This window comes from Meles meles, chromosome 6, assembly GCF_922984935.1.
Source record: "Meles meles chromosome 6, mMelMel3.1 paternal haplotype, whole genome shotgun sequence".
NCBI lineage: Eukaryota > Metazoa > Chordata > Mammalia > Carnivora > Mustelidae > Meles > Meles meles.
Genome location: NC_060071.1, coordinates 111284184 through 111305086, shown reverse-complemented (window position 1 = coordinate 111305086; position 20903 = coordinate 111284184). Strand labels below are relative to the sequence as shown.

Genomic DNA, 20903 nt, shown 5'->3' with positions numbered 1-20903 from the left:
AAAATAGTGTTCAATCAAATTTCCCTTTATAGCAGAACATAAGCCTTTATAATACAGGTTTATCAGGGGAAGTGATATACTCATCCCCCCTTTAATGATGTCTCTCTTACTGTATTCTATTATTCTTTTTTTAAAAAAATTTATTTATTTTTTATTTTTTTATAAACATATAATGTATTTTTATCCCCAGGGGTACAGGTCTGTGAATCGCCATATTATTCTTTTTTTTTTAAAGATTTTATTTATTTAAGGGCGATTGGGTTAGAGACATTGGGGAGGGTATGTGCTATGGTGAGTGCTGTGAAATGTGTAAGCCTAATGATTCAGACCTGTACCCCTATGGCAAATAATATATTACATGTTAATAAAAACAATTTTAAAAAGAAAAAGTAAAAATTTTTATTTATTTATTTGTCAAAGAGAGAGAGAGAGAGAGAGAGCACACAAGCAGGGGGAGTGGCAGTCAGAGAGAGAAGGCAGCTCCCTGAGCCAGGAGCCCTGTGTGGGACTTGATTCCAGGACCCTGGGATCATGACCTGAGCTGAAGGCAGACGCTTAACCGATTGAGCCACCCAGGCTTCCCACATTCTATTATTCTTAGTCCCATGCCTCATTACAGTAGGTTCTAGCACACTAAACTGTATAAACTCTCCCAAGGTTTGAAATGGCAATAGTATCTAACATTCTTAAAGCCATAGTACTCTCAAACTATTAGAGCTTATTTTAAAAAAATCTTTTAATAACATTTGATTCATTTAATCACTATACTACACTAAAGTTATGAGATACTTACAAGGACTTCTGGTAAAACAAAGATAGTTTGTCTATTTCTGACTATTACTGGATAGTAGTGAGAAACTGGCTTTGAAATAAAAATGATCATTTGCTTTTTATAAACACATCTGCTACCTACCTTTTGCCATGGATTATGCCGAATATCAAGAGTAAGAAGGCTTGTGGTGTGTTTGCATAACATATTTATTTCATCACCAGATTTTTTCAGTTGATTCCAGCTTAAGTCTAAGTGCTTCAGTTTCATCAGACCTCTAAATCCTTCCAGGGTTATCACATGGTTATGACTTGCATCCAAATATTCAAGGTTATACTGCAACACATACAAATAGAAGTGGTGCTAAAAAGGGTCACAGCTAGTATTTACAGAGTTCTTTTCTTTATGATTCACTAAGTTCTTTATATGCTTTTTGGTAATTCTTACAGAAAACCTATATAGTAGATACACTGCAATTAGGTATCAACATATGTATTCTCCCAGAGAGCTACAGGTATTTTATTTTTAGACCAATCTTAATTCTCACTTCACTCTTGTAATGTGGAGTGACAGTGTTTGTTTTCATAGAACAGAAGGCAAAGACTAACTGACAAGACAGGTTGTCCCCAACAAACAAGGAATTACTGTTCTGACTATCTGGACTTCTGGTAGCCTGGCTAAAGAAAGTTTCATTTTTAGAGGTAGAAATTAAACCTATTCTATAATTCTCATTTTTAAAAGTACATGACTTTTAATAACTTAAAAATCATTAAACCAATACATGATCTATGTTGGAAATTTGGGAACTATAGTAAATAAATTAAAAGAAAAATACAAAGCACATGTAATTCTGAACTTAGAAGGAACCACCGAGAACATTGTTTTTTAATTATATATGCAAATATTTTTCTTACAAAAACTAGGTTGTATTATATAGAGATTTGTATCCCTTTGGATGGTCACACATCATTAAGTATTCTTCAAAATGGTTTTTCATGATTGTATAATATTCCAATAAGTGACCTGTTAGGATCATTTTGAACATTTACTATGAACAATTATGTGGCTTCTAATTGTTGGCAGCACTGCAACAAAGATCCATGATCATGATAATTCAACTGAGACTCTCTTATTTTTTCAGAAAAGATTTTTAGAAGTGGAATTGTAAGTTTTAAGGATTTCTATAATAAGATTTTTTTAACTTTTTTTTTTTTTTAAAGTAGGCTCCATGCATGGTGGGGAGCCTAACACAGGGCTCAGACTCATGACCATGACTTGAGATCAGGAGCCAGACACTCAACCAACTGAGCCACCCAGGCATCCCTATATTGTTAAGATTTTTGATAAATACTGCTAAATAATTTTCAAGGAAGTTTGTACCAATTTTTTCTTCCAACAGTAGGATATAGGAAGGCCCATTTTCTTAAATACCCACGAGTTTCATCTGCTTTATTTTAATTTACATTGCTTATTACCAGTGAAGCTGAACATCTTTCCATGTGTTTGTATTAGCCATTTTTAAATTTTCATTTTTGTTTATTGTGTTTCTGTCTTTAGCCATTTATCTATTTAGATCTTCACCTAATTATTTGTAAGAAGTCTTTAAGACTTAATTTGTTACTTCTATTTGTTGCAAATAAAATTTTCTTTTAAGGTGTATACTAATTCAGACATAGAACAAAGAAGAGATAAAGAGAACTTTAAGAAGACATTTTGCAACATATTTTTTTCTCACTTAATGCTTTTATTTTTTTTAATTATTTTTATTAACATACAATGTATTATTTGCCCCAGGGGTACAGGTCTGTAAATCATCAGACTTACACACTTCACAGCACCCACCATAGCACATACCCTCCCCAATGTCCATAACCCAACCACCCTATCCTTACCATCCCACTCCCCTGCAACCCTCAGTTTGTCGTGTGAGATTAAGAGTCTCTTGTGGTTTGTCTCCCTCCTGATCCCATCTTGTTTGCAACATATTTTTTTTTTTAAGATTTTATTTATTTGACAGAGAGAGATCACAAGTAGATAGAGAGGCAGGCAGAGAGAGAGAGAGAGAGAAGCAGGCTCCCTGCTGAGCAGAGAGCCTGATGTGGGACTCGATCCCAGGACCCCGAGATCATGACCTGAGCCGAAGGCAGCGGCTTAACCCACTGAGCCACCCAGGCGCCCTGCAACATATTTTTTAAAATAAAAGGTAATATTACTATAGATCAACAGTGAACTTGATTTCTTTATAGGTAATTCAAATAGTTGTTTGAATTCAGCATAGAATTAATCACTGCTATAGTTCATGTTCTTGGAAAAGCAGTTATTACAGTGGTTCAGGTTGCAGAAGTTGAATGTACTGATTTAAAAAAAAATCTTTTTTTCCCCCTTCAGATCATTAAAATCTTTCAAAAAATTCCTGGGAACCAAGTAATGTTACTGACTTTTTATTCTCATAAAAAAGCATAGTAAAACAAACATATGATCATTTGCTATCGTAATTTCTTGAACAAAAGGATATTTGATAGTTTTTTTTTTAAAAGATTTTATTTATTTATTTGACAGAGAGATCACAAGTAGGCAGAGAGGCAGGCAGAGATAAAGGGGGAAGTAGGCTCCCTGCTGAGCAGAGAGCCTGATGGAGGGCTTGATCCCAGGACCCTGAGACCATGACCTGAACCAAAGGCAGAAGCTTAACCTACTGAGCCTCCCAGGCACCTGATGTTTGATAGTATTAAGGACATAATCTTAGAACAGTCTTTTAAATGAAATCAATTTGGCTTTATAAAAATTTATTACATGGCCTGTCTTCTCCCAATTTTCATCATAAAGTGGTTAAAAACTTGTCCCAAATTCTGGCATTTGAATGCAGACTAGCATTTTGGAACCATATATCATAAAGAGTAACTGCCTTCTTTCCTTGAAAACGGGGATGGGATCTTCACTTTTATATTCCCAAAGATATAAAACAGACTCTATGAACATAGATATTCATGGAAGAGTATTTTCAGTTTTGTAGCAGGGGTTTCTTTCTTAATATTTCTTGTGCTTCAGTTTGTTATTCTTAAATTCCAGTATAGTACAGCCAACTTACAAAGATTAAAACCCACAACACCTCTTTTAAAAATTCTTAGGGGTAATGGTTCATTATCTAAATATAAATTAGCTTTCTTTAGGTATCACTTTGGCAATAAATTTTTCATTGGAAAAGATAAGATGGAAGTATTGTCTCAATAAAAAATTAGGCACATAATCTAGTTCAAGATTGCAAATAGCCATACATATTTGTCTTTCCCTGGCCAACTCTGATTGTGGTGGAGCTATTTTCAGAGAAAAAAAATCTCTTCCTCTTCCTTTCTCTTAGATACTCTCTTTTCTTGATAGTTCAGGTGAGTGAATGACAAACATGAATCTTAGGACTTTTTAATTTATCTTGTCTTGCTTAAGCTTTTAAAAAAAACCATATAGCGTATATATTTTTCCCACCATTAATGAAGCCCAAGTCTTCCATTATATAAACAGTGTTATGTTGGGTATTTTAATTTAAAAGGCAAGGCCAGGATGATAAACACTTAAGAACAATACATTTACTTTCTGGAACCTAGTAGAAGTAACTTCTTCTTCTTTTTTTTTTTTTTTATATATTTTATTTATTTGACAGAGAGAATTACAACTAGGCAGAGAGGCAGGCAGAGAGAGAGGAGGAAGCAGGCTCCCTGCGGAGCAGAGAGCCCGATGTGGGGCTCAATCCCAGGACCCTGAGATCATGACCTGAGCCGAAGGCAGAGGCTTTAACCCACTGAGCCACCCAGGCGCCCCCTAGTAGAAGTAACTTCTAGCATGCAAGTGGAGTATGGAAATTCTCCATGTTAGAGACATGCTTAAGGAAAATGACAGTAAAAATGAAATATCTCAAAGGCAACTTAAAAAATGTAGAAGACAATAGGAATGACAGGTGAGTGATTAAACTAGATCATAACCTTTTGTAATGTCACGGTAACCATAAATCATATTAAAAACACATACAAAGCTCACTACTAGAGAACAAAGAGGCAGAGGCAGCATAGGTTTTCAATCTCTGAATCCCCACATGAAAACAGAATAAATTGATAAAACCCAAATTCTATGGACAACATTTATAATGAAGTTACATGACAGGGGGGCCCCATAAGCCCCCAAAGATGCTGTAAGTATAAACCACCAACAACCACAAGACCTACATCGTATCCATGTCTATGTGAGAGGAAGAAGGAAGCATCAGGGCAGTATCTGATGGACCTGAGAACAATAGAGCCCCCAAATAGTCAGCCAGTGTTTACGGGAAAGTATGGCAACAAATCTGAGTATAGCTGGGAGGAGTTTTGCCCTCTTCGGTACCAGGTGAGTGCATGGGACCCATCAGAGAAAGGTCTGAAGCAACTGGAGCAATCTAGCACTTATGAACCTTAAAACTGCCCCACCAGGGCTCCCTTCTAGAATAGAATCCTTCTTAAAGAAGAAACTGTTGAGGCTAAGGCAAAAATGAAACAGGATAAGGAGGAAAAAAGGCAAAAATGAGAGAGAGAGAGAGAGAGAGAGAGAGAGACAGAGAGAAAAAATAGAAGAAGGGAATAGAGTCAGAAAATCTCAGAAAAGAAGCACTACACATTTTTTTTAAAGCACATATAAACAAGAGGGAGATCTGTGAAGGTAGGAAAGCTTTCTCAAACCCCACATCATTTTCAAAGTTTAAAAAAGTAATTTCACTAAAAAATGAGCAAAAGAAAAGTATTGAGATCAAATCCCAGACAAAGCTAGGAGTGCAAGGGCGGCAGAGAGAGGTGGGGGTGCGGAGAGAGAGAGAGGGAGAGACATTGCTGTGGGCAATAAAAGTACACCAGAAAGATATGCTCAGAAATTTAAGATTATTAACTTACTATTTTAAAACAAGCAAAAAGATGTTAAGAAAAATTCAAAATATAAAATAACAACATAAATCTGGATTAGAAAAGTTCAGAAGTGAGATGAAAGAACCCATAAAAGAATTTGAAATTAAAAACATTTTAGAAACAAAGACTAAATAGTCAAACACAAAATAGTAAATACAATAGAAAATTGCTTTAAGAGACAGAGAAGGTATAAAAAAGGGAAGAACTGTAAAATCAAATCAATTTAAAATTTTAAACCACAATGAAATACCACCTTACACCAGTTAGGATGGCCAAAATTAACAAGACAGGAACAACAAATGCTGGCAAGGATGTGGAGAAAGGTGGGAACTTACACTGTTGGTGGGAATGCAAGCTGGTACAGCCACTCTGGAAAACAGTATGGAGGTTCCTCAAGATGTTAAAAATATAGCTACCCTATGACCCAGCAATCGCACTACTAGGTATTTACCCCAAAGATACAAATATAGTGATCCAAAGGGGCACCTGCACCTCACTGTTCATAGCAGCAATGTCCACAATAGCCAAACTGGAAGGAGCCAAGATGTCCTTCAACAGATGAATGGATAAAGAAGATGTGGTTCAAATATACAAGGGAATGTTAATCACCCATTGGAAAAAATGAATACCTACTATTTACATCGACATGGATGAAACTGAAGGTTATTATCCTGAGTGAAATAAGTCAATCAGAGAAAGACAAGTTATCACATGGTTTCACTCATATATGGAATTTAAGGAATGTGCAGAGGACCATAGGGGAAGGAAGGGAAAATTGAATGGGAAGAAATCAGAGAGGGAGACAAACCATGAGAGACTCTGGACTTCCGGAAACAAGCGGAGGGTTGCAGTAGAGAGGGGGCTTGGGGATAGGGTAACTGGGTGATGGGCATTAAGGAGGGCACATGATTGGATGAGCATTGGGTGTTATATGCAACTAATGAATCACTACATCAAAAGCTAATGATGGGGGCGCCTGGGTGGCTCAGTGGGTTAAAGCCTCTGCCTTTCGCTCAGGTCATGATCCCAGGGTCCTGGGATCGAGGGTCCTGGGATCGAGCCCCGCATCGGGCTCTCTGCTTGGCAGGGAGCCTGCTTCCTCCTCTCTCTCTCTCTGCCTGCCTCTCTCCCTACTTGCGATCTCTATCTGTCAAATAAATAAATAAAATCTTTAAAAAAAAAAAAAAGCTAATGATGTACTATATGTTGGCTAATTGAACTTAATAAAAAAATTTAAGAGAGAAAAAGGACTCGAGAAAGTGACAAATAGCAAAGATAGATAAAGACTCAACGTATGAATAAGGTGAGACCCTGAAAAAAAAAAAAAACCTACAAGGAAACACAGAAATGGCTAAAAACTTTCAGGTTAGAAAAAGAAAAGAAAGGGGCACCTGGGTGACTCAGATGGTTAAGCATTTGCCTTCAACTCAAGTCATGATCCCAGGGTCCGGGGGTAGAGCCCTGCATCGGGCTCTCAGCTCAGTGGGGAGCCTGCTTCTTTCAGTCCTTCCCCACTGCTGATACTCTCTTATGCTCTCTCTCTCTCAAATAAATAAATAAAATCTTTAAATTTAAAAAAAAAAAACCTTTAAAAAAAGAAAAAGAAAGAAAAACCATTTTAATCTGCATTTTGGGAGAGCACACTGTGGTTCCAAAATACTGGCCCAGGCAACAATACCAAGACATATTCTACTAAAATTACTGGACTTTAAAGAAACTGGCCATCTAAAAGTAAAAAGCATGTAACTTAAGGGAAAAAAAATTATACATTCTCATAGACTTTTCTACAGCAACACTTTATGTCAGAAGAAAACAAAATAGCATTTAAGATGACCAAGGAAATAAATTGTGAGCTAAGGATTTTATATCCTGCAAAGCTGCCATTCATGTATAAAGGATATAGAAAAACTATAATCCACATGTAGTAATGGAAGGAAGGATTGTAATATTTTTCCCATAAGCCCTTCCTGAGGAATCTATAATCAGATATTTTTCAGACAATCAAATGTTTACAGAGATACCAGCCTAAGGTGTGGTGACAACAATTAAATATAGTTAGCAATGAACTAAAAGGGAGAGTGTATATAGTGCAAGGCTACATGGTCTGACCAAATATATACAGAATGATAATTTTAATTATTTTTTTAAAATGAGGAATAATGCAAAGAACATACACAAAATAAAAAAAAATCTTTCTAGTAACCATATTGATGAGAGTATTAGTGCTATCATTCTGAGACTATTGTGTGTGTAATAGCGATAAAACAATGAGCAATTATTAAATATTCCTAAACTATCACTTTGTATCCTTGGGAATCAGGATTCTTGCTGTGAGAGAAAAAAAGATAGCTGTAAGTAACAGAGAAAAGGTTAAGCTAAATGATTTTCAGTCTTGAATCTGAATTGGAAATACCAATATAAATTTGTCTATCCAATGGAATGACCTGGAAACAAATACCAACCCTGACATATCACTTGTCTCTAAGAGAAATTAGTGCTCGGGTTGCCTGGGTGGCTCAGTCAGTTAAGTGTCAGATTTCTGGTTTCAGCTCAGGTCATGGGCTCAGGGTTATGGGATCAAGCCCTGAATTGGGCTCTGTGCTCAGCACCATGCTTGCTGGGCATTTTTTCCCTCTCCCTCTACTCTGCTCCTTCTTCTGCTCATGTTCTCTCTTTTTCTCTCAAATAAATAAAATCTTTTTTAAAAAATAAAAGAAACTAGAGCTCCTTGAAGAAATGGCTAATCCCATGTCTACAACAGAAAACACAGAAAATTTATGTGGAACATCTCTTATACCAGGTGGTAAAGAAGCTATCGGAGACCACTAGGATCATGGCAAAAGAAGCAAACTTTAAGATGCTCCCATTGGCTAAGGATGAGACCATCTGAGCTTCAGTCATGATAAAAGTTGCAATGGATGGACTCTCACTGAGTATGTTTAAGTCCATGTATTCCTAATGATATTAAAACAAAAAAGGAATTACTTATATGTGAGAAAACACAAGGAACCAATTCATTATCTTCAAAATTGGTAAAGACAAGTAAGCATCTATTCTATATTTTCTTTTTTTCCTCCTTCCTTCCTTCCTTTTCTTCCTTCCTCCTTTTCTTTTCTTTTCTTTTCTTTTCTTTTCTTTCTTTCTTTCGTAATCCCTGCATGAAACACGGGGCTTGAACTCACAACCGCAAGATCAAGAGTTGCATGCTCTACGGACTAAGCGGGCCAGATGCCCCTGTTCTGCATTTTCTACATCACTGGGAGTACTGATAACCAAATAACAGATAAAAGGAAATGTCTATGCAAAAACAGTCTAACTAAGAAATGAAAAAGAAATGACAGAGTAAGAATATTGCCATTTTGTAATCACTGATGAATTAATGGATCTAGGCATTAACAATGGCTACCGGCATCAGAAAAGTGAGTCAATCAGATTATCATCTGCTTCCTATAGACTTGCCAGAGGAATGGAACCTGAACCTGATCCAGTCTCTGGATCTAGTTGTCAATTAGCAGACAATATGGAGGGTTGAGGTCACGTAGGGTTATATCATAAGCAAATCAACAACAGGGTCCAGACTGTGGGACACTTTTGGAAGCTCGAAGTATTTCTACAGATATTATGGAGAGTGAAAGGGGACAGAAGGGAAGAGGAGGGAAATAAATTATAAGAGACATAAATTAAAAGAGACAATTTCTAGAATGGCAAAACCAAACTATTGTGGCTAGATGGGGAGGCACATTTGGGTGATAGAACTACGGGGGGGAAATGCAGGGAGAGGATTACTAAAGAGGTGAGGATAATGATTTCTTGAGAATGGGGAAAAAACTATAAAAAACTATACACCTGTAGAGTATCTCCTCTCTATGATCACCCCTAACATCCCTACAGTCATTTTTCAAGACACATTTACACATCAGATACTTGATGTTTGAGAGGTTTATTTCTAGCTACCTTTGCTAATCTTAAAATTCGAAAATACCACTTGGGCAAACAATTTGTCCAGTTCTCTTGTTTGTAAAATGGCCACAGTAATATCAATCCAGTAAGTACACAGTGATAGAAATTTTTCTACCCAAGGAGAACAATAAAATTATACTGCAAAATACATGCTGGGCAGCTGGCTAAGCTATCTAAAAGCACTATCCAAGTGCTTTGCCTGACTTGGGAGTTTACTTAAAAAAAAAAACAAAGGATTTATTTATTTTAGAGTGTGTGAGAGTGGTGAGAAGGGGCAGAGGAGGAGGGTGAGAGAGAGAATCTCAAGCTGATCCTTGCTGATGCAGGCTTGATCCCACCACCCTGCAAGCATGACCTGAGCTGAAATCAAGAGTTGGATGCTTAATCGACTGAGTCACTCAGGCACCTCAAGAGTTTACTCTTTAAATTTTGTGCATAAGCAAAATTAGGACTGTTATAACCTCTGTAACCACTGGCAAATCAGAAAAAAGTTAAATAAAAAATGGCAACAATTTACATATCGTCTTGGGACCTCTATTAAACTACCTTCTTTCCTCAAACTGTGTATCGAACCCAGACTATCAGGGATTCTATTAAAAAGGACTTCGGCTTTGGGCCCCTGGGTGGCTTGAGTTCTCTCTTCCCGTCGCTCTGCTCCTCCCCGCCGCTCTGTCTCTCTCTTAAATAAATAAGTAAATCTTAAAAAAACAAAAGGACTTTGGCTTATGAAAAGAAATAAGGATGGAGATTAAGTACTAAAACTTAAGATCAGTAAGGAAAGCAACAGCTCCCACCACAGTGGGAGAAAGCAGCAATGCAGACATTTTGATATGGTTGAAAGGGGGTAGGGAATGAGTAAGAGCAGAGAATGATGATATGTTCTGGAAAGTTAGGCCAGTGATTTGGGACCAATGGAAACAGGGGATGCTGGGTTGGAGTTCTGGAGCCACATATGCAATTACTTTTGTTGTATGATATATAACAAAGAAAACAAAAGCCAGATAAGATGCTTAGCTATGTGTACATGGTGCATTACTGTGTTTGTCCTATGATCTATGGTAGGGCAAACACAAATCAAATAAGATCTGTGCATGTGACAGAGAGGACAAGGCAGAAAGAAAGAGAAATAACAACATGAATAATGAACAAATGGGAAGAGAACTAATAGCCTTAGATATGAAGTGGTGAACCAGAAAATGAAGAAGTAAAGACTCACAAGGAGAAAAATAAGAATGAGAAAACAAGAGCAGAAGAAAATGGAAATGACAATTTCCAAAGAACATTTTAAAAATAAGTCTGGAGTAGTTTTAAAATAAATTTACTTTAAAGTAGTTAGAAATCAGTTATGGCCACAGGTATATATTTGGTTTGCAAATGGAATCTGAATCTGACATATTTTATTTTATTTTTAAAAAGATTTTATTTATTTGATGCAGAGAGAGCACAAACAGGTGGGGGGAAGGGCGTAGGTAGAGGGAGAAGCAGACTCCCCTGCTGAGCAGAGAGCCCAATGCAGGACTCAATCTCAGGACCCCGAGATCATGACCTGAGCCGAAGGCAGACACTTAACTGACCGAGCCAATTAGGTGCCCGCTAAGATCTATTTTAGACAAAGTAACAGACCACAGTGTTTTGTTCCTAATTTGAGCTGTATAATCTTGAATATAGTATGTTTGAGGTCTTCATTACATAAATAATTTATCTATTAAATTAATTCTTTTACTTAAATAATTTCAAAAGGACAGTTCTTACCAGGTGGTATACATCATCTAAACAAGTAAATTCATTGAAGCTGATATTAAGTTTTCGAAGTCCTGTTAACTTGGAGAGATCTCTCAATTTACTCAAGCTATTTCCATGGAGATTCAGATTCTGAAATGAAATGTAAATAAAAAAAATAAGACAGATTATATTCTACATCATAGTTATTTAAATAATATTAAGAGAGAGCCAATAAGAAGTAAACCTAATGTATGCTTTTAAGAGGTAGAGCTTATAATAGCATTACTGGACCCTGTTCTTGATTAATTTGATTTTCTACTTAGTCTAGAAATTCTTTTTAGAAAACAGTTAAATATATTGTTAAGATATTTATTGAGACATGCCTGTTTCTCAAGCTAGCTACTGAACAATGTAGGCCCTAAAGATTTGGGGTTTTGGCGAGGATGTCTCACAAGAGAAGATGGCAGGGCTACACCCTGACTGCAGGAAACTGTATGAGGGCACTGGACTAAGGGGCAGAGGCTGAGGGTGTTAAAGCAGGAGGACAGACTCAAAGAAGGGGGTAGGAAAATGTTTCTCTATCAGATTTTGGTCTAAACTTTCCCTATCCATTTGATCCTGTGCTCAATAAAAAGGAGTTAATACAGCTGTATATTTAGGGGATACCCTGATGACTACCTATTTTTCTATCTTTCGACTACACCATTGTGAATGATATCAAGTGAAGATTACATTCACGCATAATCTACATCATAAGTAGTGGCTCAAGAAAATGTGCTAATATAATTGACTGCAATATTCACAACAAATGGATATTATGATAAAATCAAGTGTCTACCTCCCAGCTCTCTTCACTCACCACCACCATCTTCTACCCTATTATACTGTGGACATAACATAAATTCCAAGAAACATCCGAGTAGTTGTCAAAACTTGGTTAAGATTGTTAAGAAGGATGAAATTATGTAGTTTATTCTACAAGTTACATACCGCTATCATCCATGATAGCATCTACAGAAACCTTACACTTAACGTGTCCAAACTGAATACAACATTTTTCCTTTATATCTGCCTGTCAGTCTATGTTTTCGGACCTAATTGAGACTTTCACTGTCTATCGAACAGATATTGTGTGCCACCCCCTTTTCCCCTTTTCCATAAACACTTGACTGTAGAAATGTTTCTCAAACCAGCCATTCCATACCATTACCACTACAAGTGCCTTAGTTCAGACTCTTATTTGTCCTTCGAACTACTGCATAGTTTCTACTGGATAGCCATACCATCAGTCTGACTTAAATCTAGCCACAAGTTGCCAAAGTTGGGGTCTTTAAAAACACAGCAACTGTTCCTCAAAGAAAATCTGATATTTAAAATTTGCCTTCAAAAACCCATCCTGTTGATGCATGCCTCTTACTCTTCCAGCCACAGCCTCATGCGTCCTCCTGTATTCCAGCCCGCGTCCTTACCTTCCACCGGTACACACCCTGTGTTCGTAGTCACCCTGTGTTCCTTGGTAACACCAGGATCTTTCAAAACCGTATGCTTCTAGACAGAGTATTTCCCCTGCCTGGAAGATGTAAACAACTAAGTTTCTCATATCCTTCAAAAATCTGCGCAAAACTTCTCTCTTTCTGTGGCGTTCTCCCAGCAGCTCCAAGCTTCCTATGTTTGTTTACGTATCTGTCTCCACTAAAATGAGGTCCATGAGACAGGGAAAATAACTAATTCATTTTGAACTCCCAATACTTACCTCGTTGCCTAAAGCAAAGCAAATGCTCAGTAAATGCTAGATGAATAAGTCATTGCAAAAACCAGATGTCCAACTAACAACAACTCTATTTTTTTTATTCAAGTAAAATTAACATACATGTTATGGTAGTTTCAGGTGTATAATATGATTCAACAATCCTATACAGTGCTCAGTGCTCATCACAGTAAGTGTACTCTTAATCCCCTTCACCCATTTCACCCATCCTCCCTCACTTCCCACCTTTATTTCTATATATTTTATTTATTTTTATGAAAGTCCTCAAAAAAAGCTCCATCTAGTGGGGAAGACTGAAAAGAAAGTAAGAGGTATGTATCCTGATATTTCTCTTATAATAATGGCAAAAAGGAAGGAAAATAAATGGTGTGATTTCTAAACATTCTTATTGTACTATCTAGTATTCTTACTAAAAGCCTTTGAAGGTTTTTCTGGCTTTTGAGCCATATAGGTACATTTAGGATGAGAAGTTCTTTCATTCTTATGCTAAGGGTGTTGATAAAATTAAGGCAGTCAGGTGGAGGTCAAGAGCAAGCCAGGGTATTCTGAAGTCTTATTCTCCTCACTGTTATTTATCTTACAAACCAAAGAAAATTAAAAAGACCTACTTTTTTTTTTACTATTGCTGTTTTTTTTAACTTTTATTTAATCCCTTTAAAATCTGTAGAAACATTTGTCATAGAAATGCAGTCCAATCAGAACTCATGCATTTATTAAGCCTTTCATTACTAAAGCTTTTTTTATCAAAAATGCATTACTCAAATATGAAATCTTGACATTATAGTGCAGAAACAGTAATTTCTCCATGCTGTCAGCTCAAAGATTGCTCCTGTAATCACTAGACTGCCTATTTATGATACAGATGGTGATATTGTCATCTTGTTATAAAACTTTCCTCCCTCTCTAATAATAACTGGCTAAGGTCAAAACTTAATCTCCTAGACCTGAAGATTTGGTGAATGGTGATGATGTAGTTGGACAACAGCAATCCCATAAACAACCTGAAAACAGATGTTTTCTAAATATTTTCAGAAGCAGACTCAGAACTGTTGGCCACACTTACTATTTTAAGAAATATTTTTTTATTCTTTTTGTTTCCCCCAGTCACTTGAAAAAGACTCATCATAAACAAGTGATCTAGAAATGTCGCACTGGAGCGATGTAATTGACTTTCAAGATAAAAATCATCCTGAGTATTTATCTGTATCTCAGCTTTCAGTACGCACACAGAAAGATAGGGTCCTGTGAGAATAACTTGTCTTCTCAAGTATTTTTATCAGTTTATCAATCAAATATCAATTTGCTTGCCACTGCTGTAGGTTCAAGCAAACCTACTTTCTCTGGATGAACTGCTTGCTGTTTGTAAAGGTATTGTTTTTGTAATGAGTATCTCATATGTGCCAGGTGTTGTGCTAGAAAATGGCAGAGCTGAAGCTAGACTACACAGTGTTTATGAGTAAATTAGAAAGCGGGATCCATCCTTTCCTTGAGATACCTTTATTTTCAGCTTTTAGAAAATTGTCACAATATGTCGATTTTGTTAGTATGAGAAATTTTTTGAAGAATGGTCAGAAAATTGTAGCATATATACTACTCTATGATTTAAAGGGTACCCTTTGGATATGGCCCTCTTGTGCAATGCACACCACACCATCTTATATTGTTGCCCTGATACTGGGGATATACATATTGAAGACCAGCCATAGCTCCTGCCCCTGTGGAATTTACAATTTAGGAAGGATACAGAGCATATAACAAAGGAATCTGACCTAGACTCAGAGATAAGAGAAAATTTTAATGTTTCAGTATAGATCTAAAAGGTGTGTGGGAATTAACTAGGAGAAGGGAGTCAGGGGAGAACATTCCACGTGGAGGACTAGCAAGTGCGGAGGCTCTGTTGGATGCACGCAGAATGCATTTAAGAAATAGAAAGGAGGCTGAGCACAGAGAGCTAAAGAGAGGGTAATATGAAGAGTCTGGTAAGGCAGACCAGGGACCAGGCGATGCAAAAGCTTATAGGCCATATTAAGGACTTCGGCTTTATTTTTAAAACAATGGAAAATCATTTGAGGATTTTAAGTAGGAGTGGTGAGGGGTGAGAGATTTCATGATCAGATTTGCATTTTGAAAAGATTGCTCTAGCTTCCACATGGAGAATGAGTTGAGGGCTCAAAGTGAAAGCAGGACAGGGCCTCTGTTGTACAGCTCTAGGAGGCACCTCCTAGCCCCCATACTGAGTTATATTCAGTTATATAATGAAGGGCACCTAGAGAATACATTAATAGCATATAATGTGAATTTCATCTTCCTGGAGTTGTGCAGTGTTGCAGTGGTAGAGTGCCAGGAGCCCTGTTAGAGGGCCGTCGCAGTAGTCGAGGTCAGGGATAATTAATGATAGTTCAGATAGAATGGTAGCTGATTTGAAATGGACAGATCTGTAAGTCAAGGTATGGATGTAGGCTTAGTATCTCAACAGAACTGCCCCAGTGTATATAAAGTTGCTAGTGTATATAAAGTACTAACTCAAATTCTGTTCATTAATTTTATAAAGATAAAGCTCTGATATTCTATGTTGATGAATCCTGGAAACTGATTTGAAACTTTTCTGTCTTAATCATTTAAAGAGAGCTTACTTATTATTCAGGAATAAAATACCTTGTAAACTAGAAGGCTACCCTCTAGGCCTTTACTGTCTTTTCTGGTAGTCACTAGCGACATGTGGCTGTTGAGCACAAGAAATGTGGCTAGTCTGAAAGTGCTATAGACTGCAAATATACTCTGGACATCAAAGACTTAGTTGAAACTATCTGATTAATGACTCTTCATATTGATTGCATATTGAATTGATAATATTTTAGATATATTGGATTAGTTAAAATTAATCTTTTTAAAAAAAATTTTATTTATTGGGGCACCTGGGTGGCTCAGTGGGTTAAAGCCTCTGCCTTCGGCTCAGGTCATGATCCCAGGGTCCTGGGATCGAGCCCACATCGGGTTCTCTGCCCAGCAGAGAGCCAGCTTCCTTTCCTCTCTCTCTGCCTGCCTCTCTGCCTACTTGTGATCTCTCTGTCAAATAAATAAATAAAATCTTAAAAAAAAAAAGATTTTATTTATTTATCTGACAGAGAGAGAGAGATCACAAGTAGGCAGCGAGGAAGGGAAGCAGGCTCCCTGCTGAACAGAGAGCCTGATGCAGGGCTTGATCCCAGACCCTAAGGTCATGACCTGAGCTGAAGGCAGAAGCTTAACCCACTGAGCCACCCAGGCACCCCTTAAAATTAATCTTTTAATTAAAACATTTTTGACATGGCTAAGAGAAAATTTTAAATTACATATTATATTATATTATATTATATTATATTATATTATATTATATTACTACCAAACAACACTGATCTAGTCCACAAAGAAGGAAAGGTCAAGGCATTTTTAACTTTGACAGCATGATGGCTGGCATCACCAGATAGATGCTCTAGTATCCTTAGACTTCATATGATAGATTATGATTCCAAATTTGAGGTCCAAATTCCAGATTTTACTCCTTATAATACTCACCACAATATGACTGTAAATGCTAGTCTTGGCAAGAGAAAGTATTGTTTTATCATCCAAACTAATAAGTTTTGGTCTGGGCTTAATCCTGGGATCCATTTTTATAACTTCATCATCAAATTTCAAATCCTGGGACAATACTGATCCTTCTGAATTTTTTTTGCTTTCTTCTAAAATAACATTGTTGAATGAAGAAAATAAAGAGCGAGGCTTGACCTAAAAAATTTATTAAAAGTATTGAAAATTTGGTGATTGTATTTATCATTTTGAACAAGAAACAGGCTATGTAACAAAGATGAATTACCTCTTTTTTTCAGTTATATAGTAATATCTATGATGACTAGAATCACATTAGGAAATCAATGAGAATAGATTAAAGTTGTAGGCTAAGAATAAATGTGTTTATCCCCTCCCATTGAAAATTCCTTAAAACTGGCAAAAGATAATCTTTAAATAGTTTTTCAGCAGTGGAGAAGGCACCAACAAAAGACAAGGAATTGTGAGACATAAATCAAAAGAGACTGAACTGAAGACAAATAGCAGAAATGTAACTGGTAGCCAAAACATGTATAGGAGATAACCACTTTGAAGAGCAGATTCAGAGAAACCTGGTGTTCAGAGTGAACAAGCAAAACAGCAGTGGGATGCTCTAGGTAATTAAATAATTATGGTAAGAACTGTAGATGAATGAGCATGAACCACATAAATAGAAATGGCTCTAGAAAAAACCAAAATGATCCATAAGAGAATTTAAAACCTGGGAGAATAAAGCATCTACAATAGAATAGGCTGCTATAGAAAAGAATAGGGTAAATACTTTAGAGTCAAAATAAAAACAATTAGTGAAATAAAAATATTCAATTAAAAATAAAAATATTCAATACAAATGAATATGGCAACAGATCAAATTAGTGAGGTGAGGCTATTATTGAGGAAATCTTCTTGAACAGAGAATTTTAAAATGGAGATATAAAATATGAGAGAAAAAATCAAAAGACATGGAGGATCAATTCAGAATGCCCAAAGTTTAAATAATCAAGGTTCCAGAGGGCTGAACAGAGAATGGAAGAAAAAAATAATAAAGGAATTAAGAGAAGAAAATTTCCCAGAAGTGAAGAAAGAAGTGAATCTTCTGATGGGAAGAGCTCATGAAGTAGCAAGCAGATGAATGATGGAGCTAAGTTCTTTGCTGACATCTGTGACTGAAGAGTCACAACAGCCAGGACTGCCCACCTCTTGACTTCTTGTTATTTGAGTCCTTCTGTTTACTATTTGTCTAGGCTTCTCTGTCTTTTTGCTGAAAGCGTACTTGACTGAAACAGCCTCATTCATAATAACAATATGAAATATAAATGCCCAGAACTATACTTAACACCAGCATAAAGAAAACTGTAAGAGAGGACTTGAGTAAATGAAATAACTTACAATGTTCCTGGATGAGAACCCCATTACTGCAAAAGCCAGTTCACCCAAATTAACTTTTAAATTCAGTACAATCTCAACAAAATCCTAAAAAGATTTTTGAAGTAGAACTTAACAAGCTGTTCTGAATTTTATTTGGAAGAGAATGTGTTCAAGAATAGCCAAGGGAAAAAAAAAAAAAAGAATAGCCAAGAAAATTTTTTAAAAGATGAGTGGGGGCAGAGGAAGGGAATTTGCGCTATGACGTATCAAAGCATATCATCAAGGTTGTAATAACCAAAACAATATGGTAGGGCTCCAAGATTAGATAAAAGGACCAATGGAACAGAATAGAAATATCTATAAATAAATCTCTTATTTATGAAAATAATTTTAACAGTAAAGAGGATATTTCAAAATAGAGCAAAAAAGATGATGCTTGGTCAAGTAGCTACCCATTTTTAAGAAAAAAATTATTTGATCCCCCTCTCATGAGATATTAAATAATTTCCAGATGGACTTTTAAAAAGTTGAAAACTATAGAAATAATTTATATAAGTGCTGAAGAAAATAAAGGAGAATATTTATATAAGCCTTCTGAAATGAGACATAAAACAGAATTCGCAACAGGGAAGATGGGAGAGATCTGACCTCCTAAAAATGAACAAGTAAATTACAAATTAAAATGACAAGTAAGGTTTTTGCTAGAAATAAATCTAAAAGAAAAGTGACAGAAAATATTTGCAACATATATATGTAAGACAAAGTGTTAATATTCCAAGAATGCATATATGGGTTTTTCCAATCAATATGAAGAGGATAGAGTCCAATAGAAAATAGTCCAAGGATATAACAAGTAGTTTATAAGACTAAATAATCCATAAGTATATGAAAGAATAAAGTTTCTTTTCTTGCCAATTATAGTGGAAACATAAAAAATTGATATGATATATCTTATTTTGGTAAAGATGTAAAGAAACAAACACTGTCACATACTGTTGGAAATTTGTAGAATGGCCAAGACTTTGTGTAGAATACTGGCAGTATCTACCAAAATTTAGTATGTGTATATCCTTTGACTACCCAGTTCTTCTACAAATCTATTCTGCATAGTAACTTCCATATTTGTATAAAGATGCAGCTATAATGATATTCACTGAAGCACTGTTTTAAATAGTAAGAAGACTCAGGTGCCTGGGTTGCTCAGTTGGTTGGTGACTGCCTTCGGCTCAGGTCATTATCCCGGAGTTCTGGGATTGAGTCCTGCATTGGGCTCCCAGGTCCACAGGGAGTCTGCTTCTCCCTCTGACCTTCTCCCCTCTCATGCTCTCTCTCACTGTCTCTCTCTCAAATAAGTAAATAAAATCTTTAAATAAATAAATAGTAAGAAGACTGAAAACAACCTGTGTGTTTCATCCACAGAGTAATAGTCAAATAAATCAGACTATTACTGGATAGTATGCAGCCACCAAAAGAATGAAGGATAGACCTGGGCATCTGGGTGGCTCAGCTGGTTAAGCGAATGCCCTTGACTCAGGTCATGACCCCAGGGTCCCAGGACTGAGTCCTGCACTGGGCTCTCTGCTTAGCAGGGAGTCTGCTTCTCCTTCCTACCCTTCCCCATCTCGTGCTCTCTCTCTCACTCTCCTCTTTTTCAAATAAATAAATAAAATCTTAAAAAAAAAAAAAAAGAAGTAGTATAGGCCTATATGTACTGAAGTGGGAATATGTCCAAAACATGTTGTTAGAGATAAAAAACATCACAAAATACTTAGGTCTTGATCCTACTATGTAAAATGGTATATGTTGTTATATATATGAATACATAGAAAAAAAGATTGAAAGCAAACCCACAAAACTGTTAACAGTGGATTTCTTCATGAAAGGGAGTGGTGCTGGGGTTGAAGTGAAATCAGATTTTCATGTTTATTTTATATTCTTCAATGTAGTTTGAAACTTTTTCAGTGAGACTACAGCCATATATTACTCAGGTAATATATTTGTGCACATAAAAACATTTAGGTATCATAATATTTATTTTGAAAATTAAACCCTTCACCAAATAACCATTATATGTTTATGTATAAATAGACATGTTTAATATAAACCTGACATTACATTACTAGACTTCAAATTACTGTTCTGTTCTTATTTAAGGAATTCCAGTTTTAAAAATATATCCATACCACTGTAATATACTCAAATTCAACAATGTATTCTGGCAAAACAAGGTCATGATCAAAGACAAACCACTTGCACTGCCGAACACTGCAATCACAGTTTCTTTGTCCCATGACAGAATCTAGAGTAAAATTAAAAAAACAAAACAAGAAAAATACTCTTCAAAATGAAATATATATTTCTTCATTAATACACATATTAATAAACAATAAACTCAGCAAGTTCTAACTATCATGTTATTAAGAGTATTCTATTTCTTACATTTTCCACTCTCCTAGGCAGTTTCTTAATTCTAGAAATACTTACTAGTCACGGTTTCACTACGTAGACTAGTAGGGTTTAATTTTATTCATGTCCTTTTCCTTTTTATACTTACCGTTTTTCTATTCAATGTGTGGCCATATATTTTTGACAAATGTATTTCCCAAAAACCTTTGCTATTAAAAGTAGGTTTTTCATCTTTTGAAATACATATATGTATTATATGATATATGAAACACATATATTGTATATTTATGTATAATGTATATGAGTATGTATGGATGTGTCGTTTACAAAATAAAAATCTACACACACACATAAATGTCATTGAAGTAGGGAATAGGAAAATAGAAACTCCCTAGTAGCT

At 36.0% G+C, this 20903-nt stretch overlaps 1 protein-coding gene across 1 annotated transcript in view; it reads right to left on the bottom strand.

The window, feature by feature from the left end:
• Positions 1–20903, bottom strand: part of LRRC9 (leucine rich repeat containing 9) — a 109599-nt gene that overhangs the window by 47774 nt on the left and 40922 nt on the right. The window contains exons 15-18 of the mRNA XM_046007218.1: positions 20281–20396; positions 16697–16909; positions 11404–11523; positions 914–1105 (exon numbers count right to left, since the gene is read on the bottom strand). Of these exons, the coding sequence (XP_045863174.1) occupies positions 914–1105; positions 11404–11523; positions 16697–16909; positions 20281–20396 (641 nt within the window). The remainder of the gene's footprint in view (positions 1–913; positions 1106–11403; positions 11524–16696; positions 16910–20280; positions 20397–20903) is intronic.